We start from the raw sequence: 15,570 nt of genomic DNA on the forward strand, positions 1-15,570 counted from the left end.
TCTCGTTCCTTTACCTTTCCTTCCTATCTTTTTCTGTATTCCTTTCGTTATTTATTTGTGTTTCTTACCTTTCCTTCCTTCTCTCTTTCTTCCTCTGTTTTTGTTGTGTGCCTTGAGCCTTCCCGATGGCGTAGTTTTCTTCTGTAATCAAGTAGTCTCGGGTAGGGGCACCTTGCACAGTGATTCAGATCCCACTTTCAGTCCCAATTAGCCTATCTCATAAAATGGACTGCGTCCAACCTCTTTTCCTCCGTCTCTTTCATGTTTGTTTTTCTACCCTTGTCGCTTCCTTTCTTCCTCGTTTTCCTATCCCTGTGTCTCATTCTTACTAAACATTTTTTTCTATTTCTCGCACTTGACGGTGCTCGCTGTGTTCATGATCCTTAATCTGCTGCAAACAATTCTCAAAATTCCTCATGTAGTCTGTTTGGATGGACCTAGACTATTTTTGTTTATTGCGTCTCTGTGTGTAGGTTTGTATTGCGGTGCGGAGGGTTATTTGAAGATAACTTCGTTTCGTTTCCGGTGGAACTCGTGTTTGTCGTTATCAGCATTGAGCTAACCAATGAAAGAATCATTGCTGTGAATCGATTTATAAGAATCTGCAAAGAGTTGGAAGTTGGTAGACACGACTTCCGTCGATTCGCTGCTCGCTTTCTTGCTAGTTTGCCGAAGACTCCGACGTGATTGGCGTATCGACTGCCTGACGAGTGTTCCGATAGACAGGAAGGAGATTCCTGCTCGAAGACAATCGATAAACAAGGGAAACCAAATTATGAAGTGGGATGTCGGTTTGAAAGCGATCCTCGTTTCCATCCAACAGGTTGCTGCAAGCAGGGTGCTTCGAAACGTTCTATCTGCTTTCCAGTCTGATGCGCGCTTTATGTCCGTATCTGCTAGCCAGTTAGTTGCTTGCAACAATGGGCGTGAAACAGCATTGTTGCGTTGATATGTCTTTTTACCTCATTGTACGGATTACGTGATTATAGGATGGAGACTGGCATTCAGAAGCCGCTTTCTTCACATATGCGAATCTTTTTAAAGTCAACAACACTTTCTAGCTTGTTTCTCCCCTTTTTCATGCCTCTAGGTTGATCGCGACTATGAATTTGAAATAGATGAAGGAAATGCCCATGCCTTACCAAGGATTTGAATCTTGGACCCTTGTCTTCGTTGCCCAACCTCCACAGAGGCAAAAAGTATTTATATTACATGTGTGGGACAAAGGGTTAGTATTGTACAATCAGGAGTAAATTGTATCCGCTATGAACTTTGAAATATACACCGAAATTCTTACAACTTACACCCCATCCTAAAATAAACAATATTACCTGACTTTTCTGAAAAAAAAAAAGAAAGAATAAATGCAATCTTTCTCTGAGTACATAAATTTCCTCCCTCCGTAGGATAATAGTGGCCATTAGAGTGGATGAGTGTTAGGACAAAGAAATGTTAGGACTGAAATATTATCCCTACCATGTAAAGAAACTTTCATTATATTAATCTGACTCGCAATTCGTCACTAGTTTCATCATTTGCCGAAATATGCATGAAATCGGATTCCGGTTAAAGATCTTCTGTATCTTGAAATCCTACTTCAGAAACGTAATAGCTAAGCTTGCTAGAGATGTATTTATACTGGGGCGTTGACGGTACTTGTGAAGTATACTTTTGTCGTCATTTTTTTTTTTATATATCAAGTCATAGTTGATAGGTGCATTAGATTCAGGGGTGTCGCGGTGGGTTCTAGCCCACTCGGATAGCCTGCGTTAGAAATTTTCATTCACCGATAAATATTTTAATAAAATGATTAATCATTTCCTAATATACAGGGTAATTCAAAATGAATGGTGCAACTTTACACAGTTATTATGACGTTACTATTTATGATAGAAAATGAGACAAGGCATCAATATAAAGATCTCTGGAAGTTTTACTCACATCATAAAGATTCAACATGGGAACCACGTGTAACACGGGAAAGGTCCTAATGATAATCAAGTACTTGTTATTCACGAGACAAGTCGTTGTCAACGGTTTCGAAGGAACTAACAATTCGCAGTTGTAACTCTGTCAAATCTTTCGGAAGGGTGAAACATTCGCATTACTACCGAAACGCACGTGGAAATGTCTTTGCGCCATTCTGATTGAATCAGTTCTCGATAGCTCCAACACACAATACGCCTTCTACTGGTCATTAGCCATTTTGCGACACTGGCGATCCTGGTGGAGCATCGGCTAAGCAGAATAAGCCCGCTAAGTGGGAATAAAACTTCCAGAGTTTTTCTTTGTACTCGTGCCTTGTCTGATTTTCTGTATAAATATTAACGTCATAATAACTGTGTAAAGTTGCGCCATTCATTTTGAATTACCCTGTGTATATATACTAGGAAATTAGTATGTGTTCATGCCTTACCAAGGATTTGAATCTTGGACCCTTGGTTTCGTTGCCCAACCCCTCCTGCACATATACATAGGGTTAAGAGCGCGTGGCAGGTAAAAGTTGGAAGTGCAAGTGTCCGTGTTCCCTTGAAAGTTAGGCTGGCAAAACTGAGTCGGCGTGCAAGGTGTCATGGTGGAATGTAATCAAACGTAGCTGCAGGCATCCGGAACGAAGAACGTGAAAGTTTCATTCACTATCATTCTAACGAAATATTTCATTTTTTGCAAACTGTTTCATGACCCAAAAAAAGGCACTTCAATGACTATATTTTTAAAACTCACTTGTGATGTGTATTACGGTGCTTAGATTAGATGTTTCAAATTATCTTCCATCTGCCGGTAACAAAGAAGCAGTGTTGTGGGGCAAAAGTTCGCACAAAGAAATGTGCAAACTGCATCTATCTTTGTACAAACCCGATGCATCAACTTGAGCATCGAAATCATCAACACTTAGTTTTTCTACAGTATAATATTTCACATACATTTCTACTTAATTTTTCATTAGTTATTACAAATAATTTCCCTACAACTTCTTAACCGATTTTGTGGCGTAACGTACTTTCCAAATTCCTTCCTACAACCCCAGCGGTGGAGCAAAAATACATTTTCGCCATCAGTTTAAATAAAATACACATATTACACAAATAGATTGAAAGTGTTGATATTAGACTTAGTAAAACTTAAAGAATGTTTGAGGTTTGTTAGGTATAAATTTTAAGAATGACTGCTTTTTTAACCTAGATATATATATAGAATAATAAACTACCCCATTCTCTATACATATGATCTCAGAAGCCATGACTACCGAAGCATGCCCCCCCCCCCCCCAAAAGTAATCTCTGGCGTCGCTCAGAAGAGCCCAGCCCTACTTACGAGACAAACCTTGTGCGGTGGTTGGCAACACTGCACCGGAGCGTTATGAAGAGGGCATGTTATTGACAGTGAAGTATTATTAAAAGGCCAACTTTTGGCTCCCATTCAGGCGTGGTGATTCTTCAATGAAGTTTCCAGTAGAGAGAGGGAAGGAGGTTGTTGATCAAACCTCAATCTGCTAATGCTCGCGCCGTAAGGTACGAGACACGTGGTGCATTACGGCTTCCCAGTTCGGATATTGGCAGCTGGTTTCTATCACGTTTCTGCTGCTCTGGTGCTTCTCTCTCTCTCTCTCTCTCTCTCTCTCTCTCTCTCTCTCTCTCTCTCCATCTCTGCTGTAACTTCCTTTCCGGCATGCACGCTTGTAGTTTTAAAAATATGACTTTACTCTCTACGAAGACAATTAGGGATGATTTGTTTGAGTTCATTTTCAAGTCCACTTTATGCACAGTAAGGTTAATCGGGACTGGACCTACAGTTTAAAGTGGAACTCGAATCATTATGTGCCTCTACCAGGGTTGTTTAAGGTCCAGCAACCCATAAATTCTAATGGGTTCTATTGGGACCCGCTGTAGGACCGGAATCTATTTTCTCGCACAATTTAAATTCCGTCCAAGTTGCGTATTGTTACATTGAAAAAAGGTTCCTCGACCGTATTTTAATTGTTCCTGAAAAAAGGTTCCTGGACCGAATTGAAATGCTTTAAATATGAAAAGGTTATATACACTGTCTAGAACTCATTTACGTTTGCTGATTTTCTCTCGCAGTCCGGGATTGAATTTATTTACAATTACAGGCCAGGCTTGACCGATTAAAAGTTTCCTTCTAAAAATGTCCACGAGTACGTTTCACATTGGAATGTCACACTGCGGTTGTAAAAAACGTTGCGCAGGGAATAAATCAAAACGCTGTTGTTCTCTCTTGGGCCAGGTTCAAAAACTCACTTGTCGAAGAGTTACTGTGCATAACGCAATGGACTATATTATTAGTGTGGCGTCACATTGAGATCAAACAAACCTGTCACGTGTTGCTCTGGCATCCGATCCAGGAACCGCAGCCAATAGGAGCCGTCGATGAGGTAACGTGAGGCTGCTGTGTTCCCAGGAGATATCACAACAGGGACGGGCAATGCTGCTACAACCAAGGGAAGGAACCCGCGCGAGAGAATGGGGCTACATGGAGAGTGGTAACGTGACTGCAGCGTTTGCGTTTCGCCCATTTCTACCTTGTACCTTAAATTCTCGAGACAGCCGGCACCTGGATTAGTCTTTCATGCTCACAAGTGGATAATTGTTTATCGTCAGGTCCGTATTCGATCCAAGTTGCGTATGTTTCATTTCAATACGGAACTTGGACCCCATTTAGACTGATTCGGAAAAAAAGGTTCCTGGACCGGAATAGAATTTATTTAAAATTCCGGGACTTTTAACAACTCTGGCCTCCACGGGGTATCGAACTCGGGATCACTTGATTACAAGGAGACGACAGTTTTCGAGATGAGATAAGACGAGGCTTGGGAATTGAATTCGGGAGTATTGGAGTACAAGTCGACACCGTTACTACTGTACAACTAAGGGAAGGCCTTTTCTCTTAACGGGCCAGAGCCGGCCTCCGTGGCGGAGTTGTTAGCACAGCGCGCTACGACGCCAGGAGTTCCGGGTTCGAATCCAGTCTAGGATGTACTACGTGGAAGTACGGTTGACATTGGGGTGTCTTCGAAAACGGTCATCACTTACACCCCAGTCGCGTGTTCAACAATTATGTTTAAAAAATGAGACCTCTTGTTTAGCCATGTTTGATCACATATTCGTGCATTTTCTTTAAAAAATTATGGACACATCACTAGACAGAGAGCTACAAAGGCCAGTCTGGAAAGGCGGTGAGGGGATCAGTGCAGTAACGCATTGTTTCTGCTCGGGTTAATTGATGCACTCATTATGTTGGTGTAAAACCACGTAATTAAAACGATTGTGAAAATTCAATCACGGGTAATGGACGTACTGGGTAATATTGCTTTTTTTAAAACGTTATTTCGGTAATTTCTACTCCCGATGCAGGCAGTGGGGGTTTTTAGATTTTTTTTAAAAAAAAAACTGGAATATTAATGAGCAACAATAGAGTCATTAACACCAGAATGGATGCTTGCAATTCTGTAGTAGGTGAAAAAAAAACGTAAAGCTTCCCACTGCTATGTGATTGGATAATCCCGGAGGATTATTACAGGATTTCGGAAACGACCAATCAAATTCCGTCGCAGGGAGAGAAAAATCTGCTGGTTTCCATGGGTCAGTGCGAATCGGTGGGGGCAATATAGCTGCGTTTATCGACCAATAACCGAGGTCTCATTTCATTAACGGAGAAATACAAATTTTATGAACGCATTTGCTCCGTGCCTGGGGCATTTGGAGCGGAACGGGATTTTTTTTTTTCGTAAATCCATTAAATAGTGACCATGTGCAACAATTATTGCAATTTGTTTTTCGTTTTTTTCATCTGTTGCGAAAAATAAACGGTCTAATTTTGCGATGAAACATTGATTTCTCGGATTGTGGTTTCAGCGATGAAGGCTCGAATTCTAAGGGAAGCGAATATTATTGTTTCACGTGTTCTCAGAAGTTAACGCTGTGCTTTTGCGCTAATCTGGCGTCCGTCCTAATACAGAAGATGCACCATCACCTTTTCATTTTACACCAAATGCGTTTACACAAGATGGTTGCATACTTAAAGTGTTACCGAGAACGCCTCTGCTTAGGCGATGGAAAATTTGCGTCCACGAAATTTTTAACTTGTCTGTTAGGGAGATTTCAGACCTTGAGAACGGGCCAATCAACAGCAAAGTTTCGTACCGTAGAGGCATGACATGTCGCACAAGTCTGCGTTCGAATGGTGAAATCCTCAAGCGACACGTGCCCCTTGCCGCTTCGGTGTGAAATCATCCTCGTGGAATCATTAAAGAGGCAATGCACGGTGTATGGTCGTTTTCCAGGACAGGGTGAAGATGTAGGAATTTCAGCGTGTTTTTCAATAAGCCCCTAACATCTGTAAGTTTCTTCCGACTCTACATGTACCTTTGGTGCTTTTCAGTGCCCTGAACATCCTTGACAGATCCAGTTTAGTACAGGCATGAAGAGTTGCATTATTGTGATAGGGTGCTCATCTCTAAAATGTCACCCAGAAATCAACCTCCCTTCCACGTATTTACCCTGGACTGCATTTTGCAGACTAGCGAGGCTCTGGCGTCTGAACTCTCAGCCAGTATTGTGTCGTCTCTATTATCCATACCAGCTAACTGTAGACCAGGCGAACGGGAACAAGTCTCTGCGCAAGTAGTGACGCGAGACGGCTCCACCAAAGAACAGTGAGAGAAACGGGATTGTGTAATGGGCGACGGGAGTTTTCCCGATTAGCTCCTTTGATATGCAGCGTTGCAAACTTTTGAAGAGGATAATACCAAACGGACCGTATTTTTTGTCTCCAGGTTCGTAGGATTAGTTTAAGAATGTCATAGAGAAATATTAGGGATAAAACTGCAAGAGCAAATTTTGACAAGCCGTGCGTTTAGCGTACGGACGAAGGTCGGACCGTACGGTTGGCAACGCTGCGCTATCACCACTCGATTTTTCTCCTCCTCCTCCGTCGATATGCGCGGCCCTGCTCTACAGTTAGCTGGGACAGGGTATATCTATGTTTGGATTGTTCCTTCTTCATCCATCTCATCATATCACCATTCATCCTCTTCGTTGCGATTAGCCAAAAGTGGCAGAAAAGCAAAGGAAAATAAAATAATTTCAAACAACCATAAAATATTTTCTGCAATGTAATGAGTGTTGCTATTATTATTTGACGATGTACACCGGTGAATTGTCAGTTATCATGTGCATGCACAGAACATTACTTTTCTTTTCTTTCCTTGACTGTCTTGGAGGGACTGCAGTAATGGCGTAGCAATACATCAGAATGCAGAATCATCAGAGCCTGCAGCGGGTCGTCGGAGGTCTTCGACCGGATTATAAGTGCTTGGGGCTTAATCCCAGTCTAGGAAGGAGGTCCGGGATCCAATTGGGAAATTAACTCGTTAGAATCTCGGCCGGCTTATATTTCCGCTCAGGAGGAGGGGGCGAGTGGAGCGGCCGTCCTGCGAACAAGCGAGTTGACTCCTTGCCAGAAATTTTCCAGCTCATTAGACGCTCAGTGTTGCTTAATTCTTCAATTTAGTTTCCTTTCTCAAAAGAAAAACTGAAACATCGTCTTTTCCCCCCTCGAAGGTGTAAGTGTAAAAAGGCACAAGTTTTTAAATACCGTGCGTTCATTTCGATCCTCAGCCGAGAGATCGGGAGAAGCGTGGCGGGCGGCGCTGACGGAGATGCCGACATTTGCGCCCTGTAATGCCCGCTTATTTTTATGGACATATGCAGACATTTATATAACTATTGCAAAACGAGCACTAACCTGTGTTATAAGAGTACGGTTTTAATTTTAGTAGCTTAGTGGCTGTATGTGCTGATGATTTTGACACGCCCACCTCCTGTGAAACACGGCGTAGAGGTTTGTTTGGAGAACGTTCTAACGCTGCACCAATTTCATCGAGTTTTGCTTCGGTTAGAATCCGTCGTTTTTGCTTAGGTGTTTTAAAATTTAACGATCCAGTTTCTCGTAATTTAAGGACAAGATGTCTAACCGTATCTGTATGTGGAGGTGAAACGTCTGGGAATTTCTGTACAGATTGCCTACACACGTCTCGACACGAGTCTGTTTTCACGTAAGTGTCATAAATAAGAACTCTTTGTTATAACGTGAACCTTGCGGCTGGCATACCAATCGTCTCACTGACACAACACACATACACACTGCAGTAACACAAACAAGTAACGGCAAGTAACCAAGAATAACACTCTTGCGCACAGTACGAAATTAACACGCTCTTGGTTTACATCTGCTCGCCACTATATTCACAGCTCTGTCTTCATCTAGTCGCGAAGGAACAAAAAACTCGAGCTCGGAGATTTCGGATTACAAGGAAGCTCACGAAAACCATTGACTTAACAGTTTCGTCTGCAGCGTAATCTTGATACAGTGTTGCACATTCGAAACCTCCAAACGATCCCCATCGACACAAAACTCTTTCAAGGATATAAACTAAAGCAGGACGTTACTGGTCAAAACTATGATTAAAATGTTTTATTATCTGTGGCTCTTAACATCGTTTCTAAAGCGTATTTATTTGTGTATATGAGAGCAGAACTTGGATGAAGTACAGAATAACTTTTGCGTGTTATAACACAGGTTAGTGCTCGTTTTTTGCAATATTTATATAGATGTCTGGCATATGTCCATATGTCTGCATATGTCCATAAAAATAAGCGGGCATTACAGGCCTCAAATGTTGGCATCTCTGTCAGCACCGCCCGCCACGCTTCTCCCGATCTCTCGGCTGAGGATCGAAATGAACGCACGGTACATTCTGCTCCTTTTAATAACAGAAATTTCCACTGTGCGGAGGTTATTTGTTCATCGAAGTTCGTGGGACAAAAATACTTTATATTCATGACAAAAATGTACTTGCACGGAACTACAGCAAACCACTACAACACAAGCGACATCTGATGAACAAGCCTGAAAGCAAATGCAGGAACCAAGTTAGCATGTGTTGGAGCAACTACTCTCCACGACATAGACTTAAAGAGGCAATTAATTGTGAATGTGGCAGAGTGTCAGTAAAAACTACTTCCAGGTTACATTTTCTGGCCACTTGAAAAGTAAGAGAAATATGTATTTGCATCCTTCCAGTGATCCGCATAATTACCATGTAGTGACGTGAAGCACCACGTACCTGAAGACATGTTTGATCATTTCTGTATAATATATATTTTTATCTTGGCTGTAGCCGGCCCCCGTGGCGGAGTGGTTAGCACATCGCACTACGACGACAGGGGTTCCGGGTTCGAATCTCGGCCTGGGCATGGATGTTTGTGAGTGTCCATTCATCAATTTCATCATATCATCACTCATCCCCATCTTATCTCCGCAAATTAGCCAAGAGCGAAGTAAAATAAAGCAAATCAATCAATCAATCTTGTCTATTGTGTACAGAAAGTTTCACAGCATGCCTACCAATAAGCTTGTAGACTATATATCACTGTAGGAGCAAACAGTTGCTTGTGTCTACTATTTCGTGCAGAGTTGGGAAGTAACGTGTTACTTTTTCGGTTGTGTTAACAAATTACAGGATACATTCTCACAGAATCCTTTGATCCGAATTGTACTTCATGTCCTCAGTCTCACTTTTTCCGAGATTTGCACATTTGATGCACATTTCTTGTTCCCTTCTCGGATCCATCACGAAATCACCACACACTACATACACGACTCCAAATAAAAAGGACGTAAACGGTCGGCACGTTCACACACCTGCATGAAATTTTGAACACAGGCCACAAACACTCAGTAGTGTTCTCCACTATTTCCGTGAAGTCAATTCAAGCTTCCGTGGAATGCATGCAGTGATGTGCCATATACTGCAAGTTTACGTCTACATGCGTTGTCTACATGTAATCTATACGTAGATTACATTCGGTTGTAGTTTACATAGACTACGTAGACAATCTAAATGCATTTAAATTCATTTTCAAGGCTTTTATGACAGGAAAGTGGCATTTTAAATTATATTGGTTCCTAACGAACTGACAAGAATCCTATTTACAACAAAATTTCTCTTCTCTTCTATCATCAACTATGGAAGAAGATAAGTAGTATGCAAAAAAAAAAAAAAAAAAAAAACACAGGTGGCAGTCGTGAGGCAAAATTAGTCTTTTTCCCATAATACACTAGAATATTTCCTACGTTAGGTTTTTCCCTAGGTGAGAAATTGTTTGAATTTTGAAGGAAGAGTATGAAAAGTTCTCACACATCAGCAACTAATACGCAGTATAATTTTCTTTTAATTCCACGGCGTCCTTTACTAAGTTATCACCTTTCGCCATGTTGTTTACATAGATTACGTAATCTACATGTATAAAATAGTATACTTGTAGAATGTAGGATATCGTTGTTTATGCGTAGAAGCTCATCACTGAATGCATGTCACCAAATACAATGAAAACCAGGCCTGGATTTATACATTCATTTTTCCAACTTTGTAGCACTTTTCTAAACAATGTTTCAGGGTTGAGGCCCTGAAAACACTTACGAAGAGTGACTGAATTATTCAGTATTTGGTAATAATAATCAGGACAATGAAAATAATTAACTAAGAATAAGGTTGAGATATCTGCTTGAGCATATACACAAATAATACATGGCATTTCAGAGGCAGATTTACCCCTCCTCCCCATATGTGTTGTAGCATTTGAAAAAAATGGAAATTTATTTTTAAAAATAAACACATGGAATGGTATGATATATTTTAATCAATGTATTTTCAATAGATAATAATAATCACTAGCAAATAAATTTTCAGTTTTGATTTATCCTGTAATAAGTTTCTTTGTTCTTCTCAGGTGAAAGAGACGGGGGAGTTGTCGACATGTCTGCAGATAAAGTACTACAAGCAGGAGGATGTGCAGCACTGCGAGTGGGGCAGTCGGCTGCACTGCATCGAGCTCGACTGCAGCGCCAACGAGAGCTCCATGTCTGTTATGGTGAACAAGGAGACTTATCGGTAACCTGGCACGGAACGCTCAACCGCACCGGCACTACATGAAACATTCACAGCGTCCAGAGATATATGAAATATATATTTTAGTAAACTCACTTTTGACATAGTTTCCTACAAGGAAAAAAATGTGCCTAGAGTGGGCATTTTAATTTTCACTCAGATTTTTACCATTGTCACTGAATGTGCACTTTACCAATCTGGGAAGCCTTTTAATATCTTTGTTAAATTCTAATATATACATGTATATAACGTTGTTGAAATATCTATATAGTGTATTTGTTAATCGTTGATCATGCATCGTGTTTAATTGTAAATCATATGAAGCTGTGAGATTGGTGCATACAGATTCATGGAAAGTCTATGAATGTTGTAGTCACATAGTCATTAAAAAATCTAGTTTGTATTTACAACATATAATTCAATCATATCAACAGCAGTATCCAATGATATCATTCCTAAAACTTTTGAAGATAATGAATGTGAGGAATGTAATATCAGCAATCTAGTTTTACCCTGTTGGCCTAAATTCCTTGTGTACATGAAAATAACTATATCTTATGTAATCTAAAAAAAACTGTATTTATAGTACAGTGGGATCCATTAGTATTACCGTGCAAATTGTCCATGACTATTTTCATTAATTTTTCTCTGACATCCTATGTGTTTTTAAGCGATGGATTTTTATGTATGCTGATGCAGAAGTTGTCAACAGCTTGTTTTGAGTTTTCTTTTAATTCTTGAAGCTCTTATTGGGTCAAATAAGGTGCACGAACATAGTGATGGACAATTTGCACAGCAATACTCATGGATGCCACTGTACAACAAATGCTTTGTATTTTTGCAATGTCCAAAATTAGCATATCTAGGCTCTAGCATATCTTTTGATACTCAGTTCTAAAATTATTACACAAGTGTCTTATTCCCAACATTCATAGGCTTTCAAAATTCTTGCATTTGATATTGTCAATTGTTTTAAACATCAAAATTCGGGTCCAACTTGTTCAGAATCACGAAAAAAAAGGTTTTTGTTATTCATACCACATGTATTTTTCAAAAACGTGATCTGGTATTTTAACATGTTATTTGTTGTATTCCGTGTCTTGTGCTGTGTGCAAGTGATGAAGCAGCATTTTTCTATTATATGTATGTGTATTACATAGCAACAAATAAGGATGTAAATTCAGTATCCATTTATTGTGAAGATGTAAAACATTGATTGTAATAAGCCTCAGCAATGTCCAAGGATCAGAAAACTCCAAGACAGCTATAAATACGTAATTCACTACAGTTTGAAAAAAAGGGGGGTATTAAATAGCTAATTGACATATTTGATACTAAAAAAATGTCTTGCTGATTTCTAAATGTTCTCTCAGTTTTCAGGGGATATTTTTCTGACAATGTTTCTGTTCTAACGGTTTACAAAACTATGTATGGTCCATATTAAATGGTTCATGTTCATTTCATGTGAGTCGGATGCGGTGAACTGAGAGTGTTCCGTCATGGTGTCTGTTTATGTTTTTTATTTTAATGTAGAGCACGAACAGTTTAACTTATTACTTCATCGCTTCTTTCTGCTTTGTAGATATGTTTTCACACTCCAAAAAATCCATACACCTTTCCTCAGCTCTACCTAGTAGAAGACAAGACAATTCCAGTATTACTATTGATTATTCCTAAATCGTGTGTAATGTCTATTGTGAGTGTGTTTCATGTGTTCCAACTTTTTGGGTGGAATTTGTCTCTTTTGTTCTTTGTTGAGAAATGGCATGTGCAACATTAATGCATTTACTCTGTTGTTACTTCACATTTAGATGTGATAGCACAGAATAAGACATTGTTCTCAAGCCACAGGTAGGTACAGTAGCCAAGTCATTGCAGTATCTGTCATCTGATGATAATCAAGGGGTCCCCGGGGCAGTCCCAAGTGAAGGCACATTGGAAAGTGGTTTGAATCCTGCTAAAAACTGTTGAGGCACTCCTGGTTAACCTATCTGAGCATAAAGTTGGCTTTAGACTTTTGTTATTGCAACATCAAATGAGCGGCTCGGGAGTAAAACTTGATAACCTGCACTCCATTCAAATTTCAGATAACATTAGGTATAGTTGCTACACAGTCTGCTGTTGCCTACACATTAGTGAACACAGTCTATTCAGTAGCAGTAATTGCCACAAAACACAAAAAACATCTGGGTAATACATAAGCCACAACACAATGGCTGAACTTTCACTTGCATTTTTCTCGGTTTCCTGCTTTTTCATGTGGGTTATGAAATTTAACTACCGAACTGCTCAAGTGGTAGTTGTTTCGATTGCCCATATTCGAAGATAAAATTAATTATTTGCTGCAGAATCGGAACGAGTCGAAAGTTATTCACGTGTAATGAAGAGAAAATGATTAAATGAAAGGATATGTAGAACTAGAAGGGAAGAAGTTTTAGTTAGTGGATAGTTTCAGCAGTGATAATAGCAAAACAGTGAAAATAAGCAAAATCCAAATCAGTAAATATCTGTACAGGCAAACAAGACAACTCATTTTCAATAAGAATGTGCATCACGAGAAATTTATATTGTTTGTAATTATTGAAATGCTCCTTGAAATTCCCACAATTTATACACCAAATTGAAAGACATTTTACTGTTGTTTCTAGAGTAGTTTAAAACATGCAATATAGTTTTTGAATGCAAGGTTAATTTGTTTGACTTTTAAAAAATAATGAAGTGTAAATCCTTATCACTGATTATTTTATTATAACTGCTCCAGTAAATGGTTGTTTTAAAATTAGTAAAAACAAGTTTTAAAACCAAGCAATTAAGAGGAATTTTTATGCACAAATATTTCTACTTTAGTTACGTAAAGATGTGTTATATTGATATCACATCTTTACGTAACTAAAGTAGAAATATTTGTGCATAAAAATTCCTCTTAATTGCTTGGTTTTAAAACTTGTTTTTACTAATTTTAAAACAACCATTTACTTGAGCAGTTATAATAAAATAATCAGTGATAAGGATTTACACTTCATTATTTTATCAGGGGCCTCTGACAGCTTAGTGGTTAATGCTGTCACCTTGTAATCAAAGGGACCCCAGGTTAGAGTCAATGTGGGGCTGATGTGCTGTGGTCATGATTCCACTTTGAACTGTAGGTCCAGTCCCAATTGTATAGACATTTGAGCTCAAAGTAGACTAAACTTTGTCCTAGATATGCACTTCAAAACGTGGGGTCAATCTAGTCATGAAGCAATAATGTGTATACATTGTAGGAATTACGAGTATTTTGCATGTTTCAATAATTCCATAATATTACATTGACCTTCATTAATCAACGATGTTGCAGAAGATCAAAGGCGACTCCATGCCAGCAGCCAAAATGAAATGAGAAAAGATAAAGTTGGGGAAATGACTTGAGAAGGATGACACTAGCTGAAAACCTACAAGTAACAAGGAATAAGAAAAAGTGTAGATTAAAATATTATGGACATTAAAAAAGAATTAATTTTTATAATACTGCTGAAGACAGCGATGGAAATGAGACTAAATATCAAAATATGATGAAAAGTGTGTAGAAATAGTGGAGGGGGAGTCGAGGAACGGATGGGTGGAAGTGCTTGCCTGCCTTTCAAATATACACAGAACAACTGTGTAAAAAGATACTGCAAGAATATGATTTTGACAGATTTATAACCTAGTTTAGAACTTTGCAATGTGTCTCCACTAGGGATCAAAGCTGGGCAGTAGTGCCAACTTTTGAAAAACTTTGGGTTTGTTGAACTGAGATTTTGTTTTACCCTAAAATGCCTCTTTTGTTCTTTGACCTGAAAATGCAGGCTTTTACATTTAAATATAGTTTCAGGAACCTTCCGAGAGGCATAAATTAATTTTATAATGGTCTTTTCGGCCTATATCGAAGATAACTGCTTTTTTTTTTTGGATGCCTTATCTGGGAAAATGAAAAATCCACCAGTTTATCAATGTTAGCGCCTACCTTGACCTTTTAGTGCCAGTCGATCATCATCCTGGTAATAATTCCTTTTCTCCCCTAATAATGATGTCTAGTGTAAATAATTTTGGACATATCATATTGGAGATCATTAATTAAGTTATGAGAATTCTTTAAGTTTGTAATGATGAAACATTTTTGTTTTTTTAAGAGAGGACATTATTTTCTAAATATAATGACAGGCAAATAATTATTAGTTGTGCTTGAGCCCCCACAGGGGCTGCACCCCTTCATTACAATATGTCAGCTTTGCCATCATGCCATTGGGGTGGCACAGAATCAATCTCCTGTTTCTCCAATGTAATGATGCTTTGAGTGTGTCATGGTCCTCAGGTCAGTAATCCACTTTAGGGTTGAAAGATCAACTTTTGACCAGCACACTTAGTTTCGACAATAAGTTGAAATGTGAAATAATCCTTAAGAAGGATGCTTAGGTGATATCTTTCTGCAAAATAAAACTAATGTAATTTGGATTAGGTTAGAGTTCAGCTACTAGTTGGCATTGCCCTTAATAATAATAATAGTTTGGTAGCCTATCACTAGATGGTGGTGCTGTCGATTTTTTAAATTTTTAGTTGATATATTTTTTTTTTTTTAGTTC

The 15,570-nt window shown here is 39.1% G+C and overlaps 1 protein-coding gene across 8 annotated transcripts in view; it reads left to right on the forward strand.

Moving 5' to 3' along the window:
* Nucleotides 1–15,570, forward strand: part of LOC145986771 (CB1 cannabinoid receptor-interacting protein 1-like) — a 159,872-nt gene that overhangs the window by 135,192 nt on the left and 9,110 nt on the right. For 5 of the 8 annotated variants that reach the window (XM_083121159.1, XM_083121164.1, XM_083121160.1 and 2 more), the window contains one exon: nt 10,812–10,972. In XM_083121159.1, coding sequence (XP_082977285.1) covers nt 10,812–10,972 — 161 coding nt within the window. Of the gene's footprint in view, nt 1–10,811; nt 13,770–15,570 lie in introns of those variants that run through there. The other 3 variants (XM_083121162.1, XM_083121163.1, XM_083121167.1) reach the window with 3 other exon arrangements.

Source organism: Lepisma saccharinum, chromosome 4 (assembly GCF_977018435.1).
Source record: "Lepisma saccharinum chromosome 4, izLepSacc3.1, whole genome shotgun sequence".
NCBI lineage: Eukaryota > Metazoa > Arthropoda > Insecta > Zygentoma > Lepismatidae > Lepisma > Lepisma saccharinum.